The 22910-nt window shown below is 41.6% G+C and overlaps 1 protein-coding gene across 1 annotated transcript in view; it reads right to left on the bottom strand.

The window, feature by feature from the left end:
- MYZAP (myocardial zonula adherens protein) overlaps positions 1 to 22910 on the bottom strand; it is a 115287-nt gene that overhangs the window by 39363 nt on the left and 53014 nt on the right. The window contains exons 10-11 of the mRNA XM_068963685.1: positions 22679 to 22784; positions 2010 to 2093 (exon numbers count right to left, since the gene is read on the bottom strand). Of these exons, the coding sequence (XP_068819786.1) occupies positions 2010 to 2093; positions 22679 to 22784 (190 nt within the window). The remainder of the gene's footprint in view (positions 1 to 2009; positions 2094 to 22678; positions 22785 to 22910) is intronic.

Below are 22910 nucleotides of genomic sequence, written 5' to 3'. Positions count from 1 at the left end.
GTAGAGGCCTTCACGCCTTCCCTGACTCATTTCTCCTCTCCCCACTGGGGCTTTCAGGGATCACCTCCTAACTAAACTATCAGACTCACATCTACATCTCAGAGTCTGGGCAACCCAAATGAAGAGAAGAGAGGAGTTCACCAAATCAAAAGCACACATATGTGTAAGGCTCTTCTCAAAGCACAGTCCCCACCTTGGGCATTTTCTAATTTCCCAGCAGGGGAGCTGGCTTAGAGCACAGCCAGCCGGGGGAGACAGAAGGGGGTGGACACGGTCTTGGGTAACCCTCTGCCCCTCCTGTCAGCATCTCCTTCCTGGAACCAGCCTCTCTCGGGACCCGTGACTTTCACCAGGTCATACGCTCTCTGACTCTCACTGTGGAGCTGTGATTCCTCCACAGAGAGCTGTGATCTCAGAGGACAGTCTTCGATACAGAAGTCTCCATTCATAAAGCTAGAGTTGGACTCGGGACAGGACAAATGTCCACTTACTCAGCTGTCAGGACAATGAGCCCGTTATGAGGGGCTTCTGCTTATGACTTTTATAGGCAGCCCCCCTGAAACAGAGGAAACAAAGACCCTGCTCGCACCCCTACAAAAATGGTGGTTAAGTGCTCAGGCTTATGCACTTACAACTGTCACTGTGGGCGGGTTCCTTAAATCCCTGAACCTCAGTTTCTTTAGCTATAAAATGGAGGAAATATAATCTAACTCACCCCTCTTACTAAAGAAAAAATGATTGATTGCTTAGGCATGCCAGCCACTTTCTATGCACTCCCATCACATGGACACACACGTAGGTGCAGTTATCATCCTCAGGTTCTAATTCGAAGAGACCTTTCCAGGGTCACCCAGCTAATAAGAATGGAGGGTTCAATCCTAGGCAAGCCTGATTCCACTCATGACTCTATGGCATACAAAAGATACAGAAAGTAAAAGCGCCCAGCACACACTAGGAGCTTAATTACTGTCGTTACTCTCCTGTGTCCGTCCTTCGCCATTCTCTCCTGGGCTGGGGAAGGACTATAACAGGAACACAGACAAGGAGAGATTCACGGAGCCTTAAATGAAGAGGCTCAATGCCAAGTTCTTAATAAAAAGCCTTCAGAGAAAACAGAAGGCTTCCACTTCTATTAACACCTAAGCTCTTAAAGTTCTTTCAACTCCGTAATTTCCTTCCCTGGAACCTCCACAAAATTCCCAAAATGCCTTTCAAAAGGCCATAAAGTCATAAATACTAAATATCATAGACGTTTTCAGTGAAATTAAGTCACCTCTGGGGCTTCCCTGGCGGCTCCGTGGTAAAGAACCTAGCTGCCAAGCAGAAGATGTGGGTTCGATCCCTGGGTCAAGAAGATCCCCTGGAGAAGGAAATGGCAACCCACTCCAGAATCCTTGCCTGGGCAATCCCATGGACAGAGGAGCTACAGTCCATGGGGTCACAGAGAGTAGCACACGACTTAGTGATTAAACAACGAGTCACTTCTGAAGCATGTTGACTCAATGCCACAGAAGAGCACTGAGTGAGGAGTCTGTCTCTCAGCCTGGCTCTGGCACTGAACTGTGTAACCTTGAGGAAAGCTACTTGCCTTCCCTGTGCCTTTTTGTTGTTCTTATTGAGAGAATAAACCTCATCTTGCCTTTCTTAAAGTTGTTGAGAAAATCGTGTGAGAGATGTATGTGAAAATACTTGGCAAATTATAAAGAGCAACACAGATGTGGGGAGTTATCAGCATTCATCAGCAGCCTATCCAACTTGCTAAGAAAATTCCTGAATAAGAAAAATGGGAGCCAAAAAGCAGAGGTGAGTAACAAGGGAGGATAAGGAGAGTCAGATGGTAAAGAAAAACTAGCTGTCAGAACCTCATTTTCAATGTTGGCAGTTAACCTTCAATCAATTTTATAAGGCCAGGAAATAGCCATATTTTTAATTAAGTGTCGGTGGTAGGCTCAGCAACATAAAATTTAATGGTAGGGAAGACACCAGCATGAAGAAACATAGCTTCTTACCTCTCCTTCTAAGAAAGATATCTTTTCTAAAAGCTGCAATATTAAGAGTTGTTTCTGCTGCACCTTCTTCTTCAGTGATTCAATCTAGAAAGAAACAAATTGGACATTGTTAATCAAAAATGCAGAACTGTACGAGTTAATCAGCTAGAAGAGAAGCTTTCATCTGGCTTTCATTCAAACAGAAACTACATATTGGTTCTTCTGTGTTCTGTGCTACAGTATTAACATGAGGTGCTCCATGGAGAGGGGGGTTCTGTGCCCAGGTAAGCTTGGGACATCAAACATGGTTGTGGAGTTGTTTCATTAGGTTTATTTAGCCTAACATTTCTGCACTGATTTTACCGTGGAACCCTTAGTAAAACTTCACTGATGAGAAGTGTGGACGTAACTCTACATAAAAAATTTATTCAGCTTGAATTTATGCCACAGCCTGTATTTCCAACATTCAGCTCTGTTGGTCCTGTTTGTATATTCATATTTGTTCAACTAAGTATCAGAAGTTTTGCTCTGGGGAAAAGGTCACCGTCACTGAAAGTAATAATGAAATTCGGAGGATTGAGGACTCCTGAGGCCTGGGGCAAGCAGGGAAGTGCTCTGAAAGACAGGGGCTTGAGCTGGGTTTTTTCCCTTTGTTTTTATATTATATCTATCTTGGAGTACCATTTGTTTTTCACTCACGAATCATGTCTCCATGGACAAATCGCAGGGCTCTGTACCAGGCCATGTCTTGGACAATAGTGGGAACAGAGTGTGGGTTCAATAAATAACATGTGATTTGGAAAAATGCACTACTTTTCCAACAATTTTTATATGAAATTTGAGCATCTGCAAAACCTCTTTTTAAAAATCCCCCTCTGTTCAAAATGACACAATTCCTATGGAAGGGACTCTAGTAATAACTAAAAGAAGTACAAGTGTACAATTACACTTAACCTTTGACCCAGCAATTCTATTTCGAGGAATAGATCCTATAGATACATTAGCCAAAATATGAAATGACTTGGACATAGGATTTTAGAAAACACACACACACAAAGACAGAACTCCATCAATAAGTGGCTGATAAACTATGGTACATCTTAACAATGGATTTCCTTGTAACCTTCGAGAAAAAGTGAAGATCTCTAAAACCCTGATACAGTATATTGTAAGGAATGTATGGCGTGCTGGCTTTGGTATAAAACTGCTAAAGACATATGAATGAATACTTGCAAAAAGAAACACTACAAAGATCAAACAAGTCTTAATATTTACCAAGAGGGAGAGGGAGGAAAGAAATTAGAAGGAAGAGACGGAAGAAAGACTTTTCTGATAATAACATTGTTATACAGGTTCAATCTTGGAAGCACATTTTATAGATTCAAAAAATAAAAACCAAAAAGGCAGAGGGAAAGTGAATCCTAAAATTTGAAAACAAGCTGAAATAAGGGAACTTAACTGTATATCAAATTGTTAAAAGAAGTAATTCAGGCACTGTTAAAACAAGGTAATTTGACTGGATAGTTTTAGTGGATGTATTCTAAAGATAAAAAGAATCGCAAAAAACCTCTCACGCCCTGGGAAAATTTGGATAGTAATGTTAGTGTTATATTTTGAAACTATTTGATAGATTGTATAATAACATTTGGAGCCAAGGTCTTTAGCGTAAGAGTAAGAAATATGAGTATGAAATCAAAGAGGTAAAAAAAAGTTTTGTTAGATTTGAAATGAAAGTATCAGTATGAATTCATAATTTTTATTTGCTTTTTTAAAAATATACTAGATAAGCCTGAGACACCTTATTCTACCTGAAAACAAACACATGAAGGGTCTCCCTTGGGTCAAAGACAAGACAATTTGTACATCAAAAAGAATGTAATTAAGTAAAACACATGGAATATATATATATTTTTTAAAACCCCGAGCATTTTATGATTCTTAAAAAAGAAAAAACAAAGCAGCAACAATTGGAAATGACAGTGGAACCAACTCCTTACTTAGAAACTTGAAGATTTAGCGAAAAGGATAAAGCATTTATCCTGCCTTACTTGCACAAACTGCATGTTGAGATTACTTTAAAAAGCCCCAGTTTATGAGGAAAGAAGTTTTACTTTACAGAAGAATTCCAGGTAATAAATGGAGAAGGAAAGAGAAAATTTGGAAATCACCATTGTGTGATACCTAGGAAATTTTACTAACAGACTCAAGCAACTTTCATGGACAGATGAAATACTGAGGGGCAAAGCTGGTGAGGAACCTGATAACTGTGTTGAGGGCTGTCACCACCTGAATCCACAGCCAGCCTCACCATCACCCAAAGTGGGGTCACCAGACAATATGTGCCCCCAGAGCAGTACAAAATGAATCACCCAGGAAGTAGTCTTGCCTCCCCCGACTAAAAAAAGTTGAAACAGAATCTAATCAAGCTAATAAGGAGACAAAAAGTCAAATTCAGAATGTGGGAACATTTATAGGACAGCTGACTTAGTTCCTGCAGTAAGTCACTGGGTCGGGGTAAACTTGATTTGGGGGTGAGGGGAGTAAACGGAGCATGCTCTAGATCAAAGGACTTTAGAAACCTAGCAACCAAGTATAGTGGACTTCTCTGTATGCTGATTGGGGCAAAGTGCTATTAAAAGACTTTTTAAAGACATTTTGGAAAATGTTATTACAGACCGATATCAAATGGGACCAAGAATTATCATTGATTTTGTCAGCTGTGAAAACTAACATGCAATAATAACTAATTATGATTACAGAAGGAAAAAGTGCACGTTTTAGAGATGCCTAGTGAAACACGCAGAATGTCTGGGATTTGCCTTTTAAAATAATTGCACAAAGGAAAAAATAAAAGGAAAAGAAGGTGGAGATGAGGCAAATGTGGCCAAATCTTGCTGGCTGTTGAATCTAGGCAGTGACTCATTATTACCCTCTTTGTCCTGAGTGAATTAGACATTTTTTGTGATTAAATATTTTAAGTTCTACCTGGTGTCAAAAAATATAATACTCCATCATGAAAAGCAAACCATTTATACAAAATAGAACACAAGAAATATACTTAAGGAAAAATGTTCAATGTTGATAAAAAAAATTTTAATCAACAATTCAAAACAGTCACTAGTTATCCTTTCATATCTATTAAATTTGCCTGAAACTACGGACTGAAAACATTGGTGCTGGAAGGGCTGGGAGACACGGCCATTCTCATGTGCTGCAGGTGGTGCTGTAAATTAGAATGACCCTTTGGGCAATTTAGCAATAAATATTAAGAGCCATAAAGCTGTTCATACCCTTTGACCCACTAATCCCACTCCTGGGAATTTATCGTAAGGATGTAATTCAGCTGTAGGAACAGAGCTATATATACAAAGATGTTCTTACTCCTATTATTTATAATAGAGAGAAAATGGAAATAACCTTAATGTCCAGCACTGAAGGAAGTGGTAATAAATTATGGAATATCAATTTGATGGAATATATTACACAAACACTAAAAACAAATCTATTACAAAATGGAAAAGTGTTTACAAAAAGCCTCAAGGGATAGAAAAACAAGAGTTTACAACGATAAAAGCAGAAGCTGGAAGAGAAGTTAGATAAATGAAATCATTCTGCAGTTAGGGTAGGATTATGGGCAAAACAAAAGTTTGTTTTATTTACATTTCCTTCACTTTTTGTAGGAAAATTTGCAGAAATTATCCTTCTTGTGTCCCTTTTTCATTCCTTCTTATATTGTTAAAATTCTTAAAAGCTGACTTTTAAAGTCTTTAAATGATAGGCAAAATGTGTACTGAAGTGAACTAAAATATTCCAAAGTCAGGAGTAATATTTCATCAAATAGCACAAGTGACTTCACACACACACTAGTTGCACCATCTCTGAAGTAATCAGTGAATCAAGAGAAGTGAGAGGGTTAAGGATACCCTCATGAGCAGCTCATAGGAAGAGACCAAGATTTTCTACTCACCTTTTCCTGAGATTTTAGTTTTAAAAAGAAATCAGTGCAAAGCAGAGATATCATCTAGGGAAAGAGAGCTGAGGGGAGATTTCTGGGCTAATGTTAGTGTGAGGAGGCACCTTGCTCTGGAGGAAAAAATGGGTGTGGGAAGAATGTCAGAGATCTGAAGCTTCTGATGACAAGGCTCAAGGTTTTCAGCAACTGATGCTTCAAGAAGCAATTGTGCTCTTGCACTAAAAATGAAAGCCGTGCACACTCATTTGTTTTCATCCTTGAGCATTTCTCATAGAAGCATCCTGTACAGTATATTCTGTGGTCAGAGTTGACATGTTCAAACTAGGGACAAAGGATGCTTAGGCTGGCAGGGAGTGCATGGCAGGCCCTCATGCCCTACAAGGTGTGCCAACTTCTAATTTCAAGTTATTCCCCTACAGATGTCTGCTCCTGAAGCACACCCCATGCCTTCTCCCAAGTAAGTCATTCAGTTTCTAAAATAAGCAGACTCTCATGTGTCTGGATGGGACTTCCCCGATGGCTCAGTGGGTAAAGAATCTGCCCACAATGCAAGAGACACAGGAGACACAGGTTCCCTCCCTGGGTCAGGAAGATCCCCCAGAGAAGGAAATGGCAACCCACTCCAGTATTCTTGCCTGAAAAATCCCATGGGTAGAGGAGCCTGCCAGGCTATAGTCCAGTGGGTTGCAAAGAGTTGGACATGACTGAGCAACTAAGCACGCATGCCCACATGTATCTGGGTTTGCTATTATTCTAGCTAACATATGACTCCCAAGCCTTTGGTTCTTTTCCATCATCTAAATCACACTTTTGTGTGAAAAATGCTGTTATTTCTGACTGCCAACTTCAAAGAGTCTTGACATATTGTCTCCTATATCTTACTCCTATAGTAACATAAACTCTCAAAAATCAGCTACTACTATGTTATTACTGATATTTCTTCCTCCCTAGACTGTCAGCTTCTTGAGAGTAAAGGCCTTGATCAGCTTCATATTCTCAGACATTGAATGAATGAATCAAAGAATCTGTCCATCCATTATCTCTAAACAATCCACCTTGTAGACTTCAGAAACAAAACTGTTTGGAAGAGACTCTGGGAGGACCAGAGGAACCAAGACAGACGTGCTAAATACATAACCTCCAAAGCACCCCCCAGAATTGGGGGCATCCCAAAATCCAGGGAACCATGCAGGCAGTATGCAAGTGAAATCCATTTGGCACATTTGCTCTCACTTCTTGACTCGTATCAGTTTGTAAATTTGACCATTAAAAGGTTTATGTACTTCACAAAGCTGCATTTAAATCTAGCTGTCACCAGGTGGTGGTAAATGACCCAAGTTACCAGGCTCAAGTCAAACCATTAAGAAACAAGAAATTAGATGAAGTCTGGAAAATAAGTGCTTCTATCTTACTTACCCAAGAATGCCATCTTATAGTTAAATTTAAATATCAAACAGCAGGGGGACTTCCCTGATGATCCAGGTGAAGAATCCACCTTCCAATACAAGGAAGATGGGTTCAATCCCTGGTTGGGGAACTAAGATCCCACATGCCACAAAGCAACTAAGCCCATGGGTCACAGCTACTCAGCCCAGGTGCCTCAACTAGAGATCCCACAAGCCACAACTAGAGAGAAGCTCCCATACCACAGTGAAGATCCTGAGTACCTCGACTAAGATCTGACACAGCCAGAAATCAATTAATTAATCTAAAAAATCAAACTGTAAACCCTCTTATAGAACAAAGGGGAGAAACCCATCTTGGTAAAATCTAGAACCAAAACCCATCTTGGTAAAATCTAGAACCTTTTACTTGATGCTAACTCACTGAACTGACATCTAATTTTGTCTTCATTAGCAAGTTTTTTTTTTTTAATTTTTGTAATTCAAACTGAATATATGTCTTGTAGCCTAACTGATCATGCAGGAACAGGCCAGTTTGATATTTAAGGCGGGTTTAGGGGGTCATCTAGTTTCTAAAACGTAACAGCTTTTCTTCTTTAGCCACAATTGAGTTACCTGGATAGATGGCTGGAGCCAAGCAATCCCTTTCAACTATAGCCACACACCGGAGTCACCTGGACCAAGTCCACTTCTAGGCTCTTACTTCAGAGATGGTCTCTTACTCAAAAACCCTCCCAAGCTTCTAATGGGGAGGGACAAATTAGGAGTTTGGGATTCACACACACACACACTACTATATATAAAACAGATAACCAACAAGGACCTACTGTATAGCACAGGGAACTATCCTCAACATCTTGTAATAACCTATAATAGAAAAGAATTGGTTATATATAACCAAATCACTTTGCCGTACACCTGACTCTAACACAACACTGTAAATAAACTACACTTCAATAAAAGAAAACAGTAACAAAACAGAACAACCCTCCCAAGCGGTCTAATGTTCCAGTTCCCTAGTGTGGACAAGAGATACTTCTGCTGTGGTTCCACTTTATCGCCCCAGTTTCCTTTCATGCCAGCTTTGGCCCACAATGAACCCTACGAAGAAGCCACTCCATCCTCTGAGTGTGCTGTGAACACAGTGGGACCTCTGCCCCAGCTGGTGCCTTCACCAGGCATGGCCTCCCACCCTCCATGCCCTTCTCCACCAGGAAATCTGCTGGCAGGGGTACTCCACAGTCACTTCCCGGGCTAGCTCTTGCCAAGTCCTCCAGGCTGCCTTCACATCTGTCTCTGTTCATTTCAGCCCTTCAAGCAAACCCCTCGCAGGAACCATCACTGCCACTACCACAGTCTGTTTAGATCTTCCCCTTGCACCAGACAGCAAGCCCACACGGAACAGATGTTTAGTGTATCGATTATCTTATATGAAAGAGCAGTCCTCTTAGGAGGTGAAATCACTGCTATCCATCCACACATTTTTATAAACTGCTTTGGAAACAGATTCCTATAGTGAAAGGATCCCTCCCAATTTCTTTCAAAAAGGACCTTGTATGTCAACCATACTAAAATGAAATTATACAAAAACTCAGTAAGGTCCTCTTATGGATTCACAACAACCCCCGGAGGTTGCAAGGCTTGTCGGCTTCCTGGAATTTTTTCACATTGGTGACAGACACGAAAGACACGGGTCATTTCGTGTTAGATGTCAGAATGTGATATAGCCTATAATTAAAAGGATGTGAACAGTACCCGACTGTGCAAGACTCATGAAATATAACTCAGTACGGAGGTTGGTGATGTGGAGAGAAATGAATGAATATAAGAAATAGAGCAGCAAATAAGTACTAAATACTAGATAGCACTTGATACTTTTTCTTTAAGAGATTGTGCTTTAGGGTGTTTTCTCTTACCAGCTGGAAAATGATAATATACATATATCTGCAAATGCCTTTAATAAAACAGACGATACACTGAAACGGGGCATGATATAGAAGGTACATTAAAACTGACTGTCACAGTGAATTAAACTGTTTAAAATCTTGTAAGAGTAAGGAAATTAGATTTTTTTTAATCCAAACTAAGTTTATGATATTATTGTTTATTTTCTCTGAAATTTGTTTTGTTTTCATTCTAATTTTAAGAATAGCCAAGGAAAGTAAACCAAGCACTTTTACTCAAAATCAGTGTGATGGTTGGTATTTGTGTGTGTGCTTATCATGAAACTCAACACATTAATAAAAAGTTTCCAAACCTCTATCACCAGTACCTCTTTCTGTTACTCTTTCTAATGGACTCATAAAGCCATTAAGATGAATGGTATAGAACCCTAATTTGACATGAAAGATGCTAAAAATAAAGCAAGTTATAAAACAAATAAATAAAAAGACTTTCTACTTAAAACCACCTTGGTAAAGAAAGAAGTCATTTTCCCATTGAAAATATACAAAAAATGGATACCTGCCAATCAAAGCCTCTAATCAAAATGAGAGAATCGGAGTTCTGAATCCTAGGTCAAAGAGAAGCAATAGGATACTTGAATATGAGTCTTTCTCGACTTTTCATGGGAAATGCATGCTGCTCAATTATTTGAAATTTTGACAGAAAAATAGACTAATGATCCCTATTATTGTTACCCACATTGAACCCCCAGTTACCCAGAGACCCAGTGGACTGACTGGGTTACAGCTGGCACAGGACAGGCAAGAATTTTCTAGAACTCATCTGGGGTTTTTTATCACCTCCCCTTGCTCCCTCTTGTCCTAACCCAGCCTAGTTTTCAGCTCAACATGCTGTGATCTGGCAAATAGTTTTCTCCATTTCTCTCAACAAAATAGGAATCGTGCCCGATGCCCAAACACCTCACCATGAAAACTGAGAACAACTGATATCTAATACTCTTCCTCTGAAAAGGTTTTTTTTTTTGCTATAGTTTCTCTTTTTCTATTTTATAAGTGCTGTAACAGTGTAATTTCATAGTTATATATTTTTTAAAGGGCATTCCCTTTGGTAAAAACCACCACAGAAAGAATTTAAAAATAAGGTTACCTTCTTTTCTTAAAAAATGATACAACACAGGGGCCTATGACAAGACGAGGCTCTGCCCTGCACTAATGCAGCATGAAAGGACAGTTTAAAAAGGACAAGGAAAATGGTACATTATCTCATTTTGGGGGGAGCGGAGGGATGAGTTAAGGCCACAACAAAAGGAAACTGAAAAATTGCTAAATGAAGCTCTGAGTGGGGAAAATGAAAAATCAATGAAGGAACGGAGGGAAAAAGGAACATTTTTCATCTTCATGATGTTTGATTGGGTTTGGAGAAATTCATTTTCAATTAATGTGTCTTGTGGCATTCAGCCAGGCCAGATATGAACAGGGCACACATTTTAATCAATTTTTTTCTATTAAGTTTGAAGTAATATATAATCATAGAACTATACTATTCTAAAGGATCAGTTGAAACTGGCTTCTGTGGTAAAGTAATCTAATTTGGTTTGATTTCTATCTTATATTACAGATCACCCCACTTCTACTGAAGAACCACCAGCCCCCTGAATCTCCTGGGTACCCACTCATAACTGGACTATACAAACATCAGTGACGGATGGATAAACTGGCATCCCAATCTGTGGGCATTCACTGGCAAGGAAGAAAAGAGCATACTGGGCATCAGGGCTTTTGATGGCTTAGCTCATTATTCTCAGAAACAACCCTCCGAGTCATTACCCCCATAGACGAAGGAACTGGGGTTCCTAGAGTTTCACTGTTCACTCACTCCTCAACATCAGCCGTGACCCAGTGCTAGGTTCCAGGAGCACAGCCGTGAGCCAGGGAGACGTGGTCTCCACTTGCAGGGAACTGGCACGTGGAGAAAGAAGTGCATGAGTTCGCACAACAGGGGAGCAGGCAAGTGATGTTTGGTTCCCCTCCTACCCAGAGACAGAATGCACCAGCCATCTGCCGAGGGGGTGAGGGAAAGGTTCAGACCACAGGACTAAGAGGGGACCAGCCTGTCCCAGCTGGCCTGGAACTTCCTAGGTTTTAGTCTCGTGTGTCAGGAACCTTCTCATTTGCAGGCAAACCAGGACAGTTGGTCACCCAAGAGCTTGATGCTGGCAGGGCTGAGACCTAAACCCATGTCTCTCTGATGACAAGGCCTGGGCTCTTCTGTTCACACCAGCCTGAGGTCCAGAGGGTGGCCTCTGTCCTCCCTGTGATGACAGCCTATCTCGGCAGTGCTGCCTGCAAATTAGGCCAGGCAGGGAAGAACACTGACAGGCAATACCTTCTTTTACAAACCGTTTGCTGGGGCCCTATGTCTTAAGGCTGCTCTTTTCTCCTCTGTGACTTTAGAGGAAGGCGAGGTGGGAAAGCAGGAAGGAGGGTCCTCTAAGCTTCCCTGGATGGACACAGTATCAGGGACAAAAGACCACACGCCGAACAGGAATATCCAGGGAGAGAAATGTTTCAGGCTAAACAATCAGCGGGTGTACAGGCATAACCCGCTTAACTGCACTTTGCTTTATGGTGCTTCACGCATACCGCATTGCTCACAAATTGAAGGTTTGTGGCAACCCTGCATTGAGCAAGTCTGTCGGCACCATTTTTCCAACAGTATTTGCTCACCTGTATCTCTGTGTCACATTCTGATGATTCTCACAATATTTTTAATCCTCCATGGCAGCAAAAAGATTACGACTCACTGAAGGTTCACATGATGCTTCTGTTGTTGTTCAGCCGCTTAGTCATGCCTGGCTCTTTGAGACCCCATGGACTGTTGCCTGCCAGGCTCCTCTGTCCATGGGGATTCTCCAGCAAGAATACTGGAGTGGTTGCTATTTCTTTCTCCAGGGGATCTTCCCAACTCAGGGATGGAACCCACATCTTCTGCATTGGCAGACAGGTTCTTTACCATTGAGCCACCAGGAAAGCCCCAGATGACGGTTAGTGACCAGTTTTTAGCAATAAAGTATTTTTAATTAAGGTCTGTACATTTTCTTATACATAATGCTATTGTACACTTAATACACTACAGTATAAACATAACTTTTATATGCACTGGGAAACCAAAAAGTTCATGTGGTTCACTTTACTATAATAGTTGCTTTATTACAGTGGTCTGGAGCCCAACCTTCAGTATCTCTGAGGTAGGCCTGTATACAGAAGCACCCAGCTCCACACCTGACACAAAGCTGATGCTAAAAAAAAAAAAAAAAAAAGTAGTTTAAAAAAAGGTTCCTATTGATAGACGTGCACTACTATATACAGTATAGATAATTAATAAGGACGTAATGTATAGCACAGAGAACTCTACTCAATACTCTGTAATGACCTACATGGGAAAAGAATCTTAAAAAGAGGGGATATATGTATAACTGATTCACTTTGCTGTACACCTGAAACTAACACATCATTGTCAATCAACTATATTCCAATAAAATCTTTTTTAAATAAATAAAGATTTGTTTATTAATTGTGTCAATTCTAAGACAAAACAAAACAAAAAATAGAGGAGGCTTCAATTAAACACACACACATACACACGCAGGTGCACATCACAGAAACACATGTTCCTAATGTTCAGATGCCCTGGAACATGGACCTTCACCTGCACTGACCAGGACTCTCCAGGAAGCCTCTGAGCTGCCCTTCTTGCCCCTCTCCTCTCTGATTCTTCAAGAAACCCCTGCCAGAGGCATTGGCAATGGGGAGCCATCGAGGAATCAGGAGCTGAGAAATAAAGGATGTTTTCTCAGGTTGTTGCTCCTAATCCACCACAGTTAGGCTCAACCTACATTTCCAGTCTCTTCATCATTACTCCCTGCCATCATTACAGTTGTCATCTCAAACTGGGATATTGCTCGCTGAACTCACCCTGTACTTTCTGGCCTTCATGTTTGTGCTTTTAATTGATTCTATGTCTAGTCTGGCACGTCCTTTTCCACCTACTCAATCCCTGCCTAGAAAAATCTAACCCATGCTGCAAGACACAGTCAAATATCACCTCCTCCCTAAAGTTTCTCCATGCACACTAGAATTAGTGAGTATTTGCAGGCACTGACCTACGCCCTTAGTGTACATTCTTTCCATCAACAACCTCTGAAGCAAGTATTATTATCATCAGTCACATTTTTTGATAAGGAAATGAAATGTGGGAGAAGATAAGTAAATTGCTCAAGATATAAAGCCCAGTGAGAAGCAGAGGCAGGATGCAAAGACAGATTTAATTTACTTGACGCTTACAAACTTAACCACTGTGTTCTCCAGTTTCTATGTCCTCAGCACACAGCTCATTGCCTGCTCAACCCTTATATTCTGCCTTGAGTTATAACAGCTTTAATGTCAACCAGAAAATCCTTTGAGGGCTTTAAGGACTCAGGTCTGTCTTTGCATTTGGCTCATAAAAGGTGCTTCTTAAATGTTTACTGGCTGACCCATCAGAAAAGCACTCTCCATAAACAGGGCCTAGCTCTTTGTCACCCTCACTCCCACTGGTGTATGTAGAGGGCTGACTTTCCTGCAAACTTCAGCACAGAGGCAGGGGAATGGGAATATATAAAGACAGTGGCACAAAGGAAATTACTTCAGCTTGATAAAGGCTGAATGAAAAAAGTCAGTGGTGGAAGGATGGACTATTCAATGAATGGTGTTAGAGAAACAAGCCTTCCATGAGGGAATAAAAGGTGAAATTTCTATTCATACTATATACACAAAAAATAAATTCCATACAGATTACTCTTTATTCGTTCAATAAAATTTATTGAGCACTTGTTATATGCCAGTGACTATTCCAAGTGTTGGGGATACAGACATGAATGAAACAGACAAAACCCACTGCCCTCAGAGAGCTTACATTCCAGTGGAGAGAAAGAGACAATACATAAACAAGCAAAACAGGTACGTGTAGGCTATAGCACAAGATGATAAAGTGTTATGGAGAAAAACAGAGTAAGGAAGAACGATGGGCAAGAACGTGGGGCGGGGAGGGGGAGGCGGGTGGTGATTACAGACCTAAAAATGAAAAACACAACTCTAAAACTTATGACAAACAAGACATACAACACAGCACAAAAAGACTAATAATTTTATAACAAAATTTTTTAAATGTGTACATTATACGAAACCCCATAAGCAACCAAAAACCATGAACTGGGAAAAGATAATAGCATGCAATTAGTTTGATAAACAACTAATATTGGCAGTATACAGAATTCCTACAAATCAGCAGGAAAAAAAGAAAAACCACCAAACAGAAAAATGAACAAAAGATGTGAACAACCAATTTATAAGAATGCGAGCTTGACTGCTGAGTTTAGGGTCAATTTCTCTAGTTGTAATGAGCAGTTACCAGGCTGATGCAAATTAAAACTAAGCCAAAGAAATATTATTTCACAACTGGCTAAAATTATAGTCTAAGAGGTGGTGAGGATGTGGGGAAATCTGCCCTTATACATGACAGGTAGACGTCTATGCACACTTTGGAGAGTGACACAGGTGAGACTGTGCCAACCCCAGTCCCTGGCAATTCCTCCTCTAAGTTTATTCCCTCGATAAGCATAGACACATGTACAGTATTGTTTGTAAAAGAACTAAAAATTGGAAACAAGCTAAATGTCTATCAAGAGGATACATTATAATATATTAAGATAGTGGAATATTAGAGAGCCATCAAAATGAATAATTAAGATCTAGTATATGGAACAACACCAAAAACAAAATTGGGGAAAAGAATAAGTTTCAAAATAAATACAATAAAATTTATTTATACACTATATATAAAATTTTACAGTTTTACTATTTATTTGTATTTTGTCCACACAACACAGCATGTGGGATGGTTCCCTGACCAGGGGTTAGACCCAGGCCCCTGTGATGAAAGCACCAAATCCTAACCACTAAGGCACCAGGAAACTCCCTGCATACCTTTTTAAACCCAGAAACTAAGCTATACATTGACAATAAACATATGTGTGTGTAGTAAAAGCAGAGAAACATGGTCTGGATAGAGGCCAGTTGCCTCTGAAGGAAGCCTTGGGGCAGGATGGGGTGGAGGGTAAGAAGGACAAAGATTTGAAATGGGAGGAGTAAAATGAGAACTTCTTTAAAGTTCTTTATTTAGGAAAAAAATACAAAATATGCCAAAATGTTAATATCTTTCAATTCCAGAAGAGAGTACATAGGTTTTATTTTTATTATTCTCCATATTTAATTTTTTTCCAGTGCCTTCCCTGGTGGGCCAGTGGTTAGGGCTCCGCGTTTCCAATGCAGGTGGCACAGGTTCAATCCCTGGTTAGGAAGCTAAGACCCCACATGCTGTGCAGTGAGGCCAAACAAAACAAAAATTATAATTTTTTCCAACTGCTAAAAAAAATAAGCAAAGAACGAGGCTAGCTTTGGAGTCAAAAATCTGGGTGTGGGCCTAGCACCATCGTCACCTGTGGAGAGGCTGCTGGCAACTTATTTTTTTTAAGACTAAGCTTCAGTTCCCTGTACTAAAAAATGGTGCTAATAATACCGCCCAGAGAGAATTAACGTGGCATGGGCGGTCTAGATGCACAGCCATGCAACACGATGAACACCCACTCTCTGAGAGTTTCTCAGATGAGAAGCTCAGTCACAGGGACTGCCACGGACAGAGTGTGTGAGCTTCCAAGTCTCTGAGAAATATATCTGAGCCAATCAGAAATGATTTCAACAAACAGAAAGTGGGTTCAATGACATTTACAAAGAAAAGACCTTCTCCCTTGAAAGGACAGTTCGAATCGTGAATACATTAACCAGTACCAGCAATACCATGAACCTGCAATATTTCAATAATGCATAGAAAAAAGGTTTACATCTGTGTGAGCTTTCTGACACCTTCTAAAACCTTCACATTTTACATCAAGCATCTAAGATTTTTAAATCAAGAAGTGGCTAATACAGTGTTAAACACCAGAACTGAAAACTGTAACATTTTCAATTACTGTAAATTCAGCCTCAGCTTATGAGTAGTATCTCCTTGGGGTAGGAGTGTGAGCAGCCCTAGGACAAAAGTATAGCCTTAAAAAAGAGTTCAAGGCTCAGGATCCAATTAAGGGTTGGGAATGGGGTGGTAGTGTGAGTCGGGGGAGGGGGGCAGGGTTTGAGCACCTAACTCATGTTTGATGTAGTAAGTCAAGTTCACACCATATCGCTGTCCTGGCAGGAGCGGTAAACTGAGGCACATGGGCAAAGGCAAGGAGGAGCAGATGGGGGGAGGTCCTGAAAGGCAGGGGACCCAGATCTAAGGAGGTCCCCAACCAGCCCAGGAGCCAGCATCAGGCCAAGGCGGAGGTGCATGGGTCATGTAGTTAAGGCAAAATTTCGGAGGCCCTCTCAGGGTCTCACAGACAGTCTCAGCCCCTCACTCTCTGCCCCACAACAGAAGGCTCATCTGGCCCCAGGACACTACCCATGGCCCAAAAGAGAGAAGGAACTCCCAGGGCAGGGCAAGAGCACACAGTCCTAGGACGGAGGCCCACATGGGTGCCCCACTTTCTCCAGAAGTCATTACATTCCCTGGTTTGATATTATTTCACTTTTTGAAGCTGAGTAGCGAGTCTACTCCACTAGAACAAATGCTAATAACTTTTCCACCACAGACTTTGAAAAACATGAGGGCAGTAATGGAATCTCTAGAAACAATGTAGGTCCCTATGGTAGAGTGATATCTAGATGAGCAATTCTCAGATCCGACTCCAAGCTCCCTGGTGGACGTTGGGAAACCCAGCAGGGTATCTGGGGATCTGCATTCAAACACAACACTGGCGGAGAGTAAAACTACATTACCAGTTCACTACTCAAGTGCGAAGTTATCCATGTGCTCCCTTTCTGCTGCACAGAAACATCTAAACGGAGGACCAAAGCCAACTACCTGCCCACTTGGCCACAGAGAAGTGGATGGAGTGGAAAAAACTACCCAACGTCTAAATGACACCCACCCCCTTGATGAACCCACTCCAATACTAGGCTAATACCACCCACTGACTATTATTACCGCTGTTGCTACTACAATTCTCAGCAACACTGTTTAGTTGAGATACCGGGGCCTGTGGCTGTCTCAAGGCCTCTATAAAAATATAGCATGCATGAAGGATATTTCACGTCAAGATATTGGGTGAGTCAAAAAGTTGTTCAGGTTTTCCCGTAAGACGTTATGGACATTTCAGCCAAATACATTTCTCTTTTCATCAGATGTACTTCTTTTCATGAAGTGAGTTGAGCTGTGTATTCCTGGTGATGGAAGCAAACCAAATGTACTTAAACAAGGAGAGTGCTAAGTTGACTAGTGTTGTATCTTGATTCAGCAAGACATCCTCAGGGCCACTTCCCACATACAAATATAATCAAGCAACAGAGACACTTGGCTGCTTCTGTATTTCCAGGGGTGTGATCAGGTGGGGAGCACTTCCTCCCGGAGCACTGGAGTTCTTCGAGGCTGCTTCCCATCTCCTTGGCAGGTGTCCTTGATAGCTTTTCCATAAATAAGGCTTCAATCTCCAAGATCTTAGGACCAGCCTCCACCTGGCACTTTTAAATTATATTTTAGTACTATCTTTCACCACAGTTCCTTCTTTGATGTCTAGGAACCCATGTTGCTAGAAATACTCTGTGGGTCTTGGAGTTCTCTTGACTCTGCAGCGTCAGGCCATAGAAGCTGAGGTTACAGAATGTGGGTGTTTCCACCAATAAGAGCCCTACATCATCACATTTTCCTTTCAATAGCATGTCCTTTGTGTTTTGTTCATCCGCTCATCACACATACACACCACCTCTTCCCAGCAGAGAGAGTACAAGTGTTCTTCTAACCACGAACAATGAAAGCAACTGCTTCCAACCCGGAGCAGGCTACTATTTTGTTATCTTCCAAACAGCCGGAGACTAAATCTGGAGAAGAGTTCGTGGGACATGATCTGGAAACAGGGCAATTGAGCTGGTTAGGGTTGTGGGCTCATGGCCACGGCTCCTTTCCCCTTCCCCCAGGTGGCTAATTATCTGAATCTTCTAAACACAGGGTGCTTGGTGAAAATGCGTTTTGCACTGTACATTTCAGCACACCACACCACACAAGAATTTTAAAATAAATTGTGTGCTAACAAATGATGGATCCATTTAAATGGGAAGATTCTTGGAACCGAGAGAATTTAATTTTTTTTAATTGCTTTCCTCCAGATAATTTTCCCCTGGGCAGAAAGCTGCTTTGATTGGCAGGGGACTGGGCCTTGATGAGAGCAGGGAAGGAGGTGTCAACCCCCTGTTGACTGAAGATATTTAAAGGTATGTCAGGTGTTCACTGCTTGGGCTGTAGATTTCTTGCAGCCGTGTGCTCATCCCTGATCTCCTGTGTCCTTTAGCAGCAAGCTAAAGAACTCTACCTGATTTGAGACAAAAGACCCAGACCCAAGACAGCTTGGCAACAGAAGACTGAAGCCCAAGAAGCAAGGATGACTGGAACTCAGCTAACACCAGATAGTAAGATCCAGGAGGGCAGAGCCACTATCTGCCCCACCCCCAACTGGTGCCCAGCCCCAGCAAAGAGAAAGTGCAGGCAGGGATCTGGTAAATGGATGGATGAGTGAGTTTCTTCATGACTGTTATTTTTTTCAGTGCCTCTGTATTTTCTGGAAAACTCTTGAAAGTCTAAAAGGGGCATTTTTGGGCGCGTGTGCATGTCTATTTGTCAGATCCAGAACTAGTCAGAAGAACCAGTGGTGGGAGGGAGATGACCGATCCCTGATAAACAGCACAAAAGGAGACTTAATTGAGTACAAAGATCCAGCTAAGTGGGGGTATCTGCTCTCACACTTCACACAAGATACTCTGTATCTTTTCTCAGTGAACTTGACCCGATAAGATATATATTAATCCTTCATTTCAAAAGGGCCCCCTTTTACACCCACAAATCCCTGTGGAAGTGTACTGTCCCATACAATGAAAAATCATTATTGAGCTAAGGATGGCAATACCAAGATTGGTTAGTTTTTATTTAGTATATTTTTAAGAAATTACACTCCACTGGAGTGGAAGTGAATATACTGCTTAACATGTCAGGATTCAAAGAACCTCAGTAATAATACCTAGATGTTTTGAGAAGAAGGAGCGTATCATTTTAATAAACCAAATTTCTTCACAGACATCATGACTCAGATGACAGCAACGATGGATGGGGACTGGAATCCTGCCCCTGTTGAGTATGAAGCCGTCACAGGGACAGGCTTCCAGACTTCATGGAAGAGAGGGAAACCTGTCCCTAACACTGGTGACATGTAAAGGTTGCCTCTATCTTCCAGTCAAATTTGCCTCCATGTCTGGGTGGCTGGAGTTCACAGAAAGCACTTCTCTTCTCAAGCCAGAGTTGAGGAGTCCACGTGACTAATTCAGCCACCTAGATTTTTCAAACTTTGGTCCAAATTTAGAATATTTTTGCTGATTTCATTCATTATGCAAAGCAGTGAAAAGGCTGAGATCCTACCAACAGCACCGCCTAGTAAACAATAGAGAATCCTTTATATAGCTTCTATCTTGTCTTCTTCTCTCCTCATAAATGCATACCTGATTAAGGGCTAAATGCCTTTCAGGGCAGCCAGTACTACAAATGTTTCCTTTATGTTGAACAGAAAGCTGAAATGTGCCTCTTTGCAAGTGCCACCCAGTGGCTCCAATCTGCCTTTGCATTGCAATACAAACGAAAATATATTACCTCTTCTCCATGACAGTTTTCCTAAGATGTGAACTCCCTTCTCACGTCTCCCCGTGGCCATCTCCCGTCCAAGTCCTTCAACCATTCCCTGGATTACTAGAGTTCTAGGGTTCTAATACTTTCCAACCTCATCCTGGACTTCTTAGTGTGCTCATTTGTCCCTTTTCCATGTTTCTAACTTTTAAAAAAAGTTAGAATTGGCTACAGTGATTGAGATTTTAAACCATCCTCCTGTTGTATGAGTTAACATGGTGTACAGGACAAATACCTTAATTCTTATTACCTGATAGAAGTAATTTTTAGTTTAAATTTAGAATTAAAGCTCTCTTTCTCTGTCTCCACCTAACTGTTGAAACCCAGCTGGCCCCAGCTGGCCTCTGAGGATGCCATCCTAAATTTCAGCCTGTGATTTCACTTCAATGGTTGGTCTTTCAGACATCACTGGCACTTAGAATAGCTATATTTGGGAGATATTACATCAGAGACACTAAAGCAAGATATGGACAGTGATCTTTAGACGCTTCCTTATTTGCATATATAAATACTCCCCTGTGCTGTGCTAAGTAATTTCAGTTGTGTCTCTTTGCAACCCTATGAACTGCAGCCTGCTAGGCTCCTCTGTCCATGGGATTTTCCAGGTGAGAATACTGCCATGCCCTCCTCCAGGAGATCTTCCAGACCCAGGGATCGAACCCCCATCTCTTACATCTCCCTGCATTGGCAGGTAGGTCCTTTACCACTAGCACCACCTGGGAAGTCCTAATTATTCCCCTACTGCTTTCAAATCGGTATGTTTATTAGATTCCAGAAGTAACTTAGAATTCTAAAGTTGAAAATGTCTTTTTAAAAAGACCAGTCAGGGCTTCCAGTGTTCAGTGGTGAAGAATACACCTGTCAATGCAGAAGACACAGGTTCAACCCCTGGCTGGGGAAGATCTCAGGGCAACTAAGTCTGTGTGCCACAACTACTGAGCCTGTGCTCTACAGCCCAGGAATTGCACTACTAAGCCCTCATGCCACAATTACTGAAGCCCACGCACCCCAGAGCCCAAGCTCCACAAGAGAAGCTACCACAATGAGAAGCCCTCATGCTGCAACCAGAGCGTAGCCCCTGCCCTCCGTAACTAGAGAAGCCCCACAGAAGCCCCGAGCAATGCAGACCCAGTGCAGCCAAAAATTAAGTAGATTATTTTTTTTTAAAAAAGACTGATCATTAAACCCTTACAGATGAAAACTGAATCAGAAGCCAATGCACATGAGGTTTTGTTCACCATTCTCTAATATTAGACAAGGAAACAATGCAGACAGTACCCTGTGGTGAGGCGGGAGAAATGCAGTATGCCACAGCCAAGGAGCCCCTTGGGGAAATGAGGGGCAGCCGGCCGCAGACACCATGAGTGTGGAGTCAGAAGCAGAAAAGCCACAGTCTGACTGCCACGGTTCCTGAGATGCTAACTGTGACAAAGTGATGCTTTTCTTTCGGAAACACCCCTGACATCTACCCAGTGCTGATCCGGGGCAAGGCCTGCCCATCACTTCTGCTGGCAGTGCTCCTGCCCAGCGGGGCCAAGGGACCACGAAACTGCATCAGGATTTCCTCATTTGAGCGCCTGCTCCCCCTTCTCCTATTCTACTCCACTCGGGCCAATCACACTGTGTTAGTGGGTTTCTCATTTGGGTGAAGATTTTATCTAATGTGTGTTTATCCTACACACAATTGAAAAAGGTGTCCCTCCCCATCCTCACAATTCCCTGACTTTAGCCCCACTCATAGCTCCAACATTTTAGAGATTAATTTAAAAAAAGATGTATGTTTAATCTATCATATGTGTAAATTATTAGAAGTAGATACTTTTCATTTTAATAATGCATTAACAAGTAACTTTTCAGAGTTGTGCTTAATATAAGCACACATAATGCTTTTTTCAGTTTTTCTGCTGCCGACCAAATGTTTAATTAAAACGAAACCTTTTCTTTGCAAGTTAGAGAATGAGTCCCTAGGGAATCCTTATAACCTTGTTAGTACTAACTGCTCTTGTTTCTGATTTTTTTAATTGAATAAGAGAAAGATAATATGTTGTACACAGCATGGATTTTCTCCTATGGAGCATACCACAAGAGAGAGATAGGTTACTATAACACAACTTAAAAGAAAATTTTTTTTCCTCCTAGAGAAATATAAATGTTCAACTTACCTGTTTTCATTTAGAAAAACAGGATAGTAAACTATGTCCAACAATTAGTAAGCATGTACCTTGGTTTCATACTATACAGTTAAAGAGAAAAAGGACCCTTTGGTCCCTGAGCTGAAGGCACCCACCTGAATAGGGGGGTGAATTTATGAAATGTGCCTCCCAGCTTTCTTAACTGTAACCTTTTGATCTGGAGAGAGCCCTCTTTTAGAGGGATCATCACTAGTCCAAAGGGGACATATGAGGAGCTTCTCCTTTGGGCCAAGACAGCAGTGGCCTGAGCTAGTTCACTGCGAACTAGAGAAGACAGAGCTGAGAGTCATATCTGTCTCTGGGGCTGAAGAGTCCCCACCACAGGAAGCAATCTCATACCCATGACCCTTCACAAGGACTTACCTCCTCAACCATCTGCTTGACTTTCTTCTGCTGGCAATGCACCATGTCATCTAGGTGTCGGATCCGCTCCCGGAGGCTGGCTGACGCCTCCTCCAGCTGCTGATACCTAACACAGATAGAAGACAGCCAGTGAACCCCTGACCGACGCAGCAACACCAGCACACGGAGTCACTGCTCGAAAGAAACACCGCCCAGAACAAGATGGACTCTTCCTACTTTGTATGTATCCTAG

The sequence above is a fragment of the Capricornis sumatraensis genome, chromosome 2 (assembly GCF_032405125.1).
Source record: "Capricornis sumatraensis isolate serow.1 chromosome 2, serow.2, whole genome shotgun sequence".
NCBI lineage: Eukaryota > Metazoa > Chordata > Mammalia > Artiodactyla > Bovidae > Capricornis > Capricornis sumatraensis.
The sequence above is the reverse complement of the archived record's forward strand: the minus strand, read 5'-3'. Positions and strand labels throughout refer to the sequence as shown.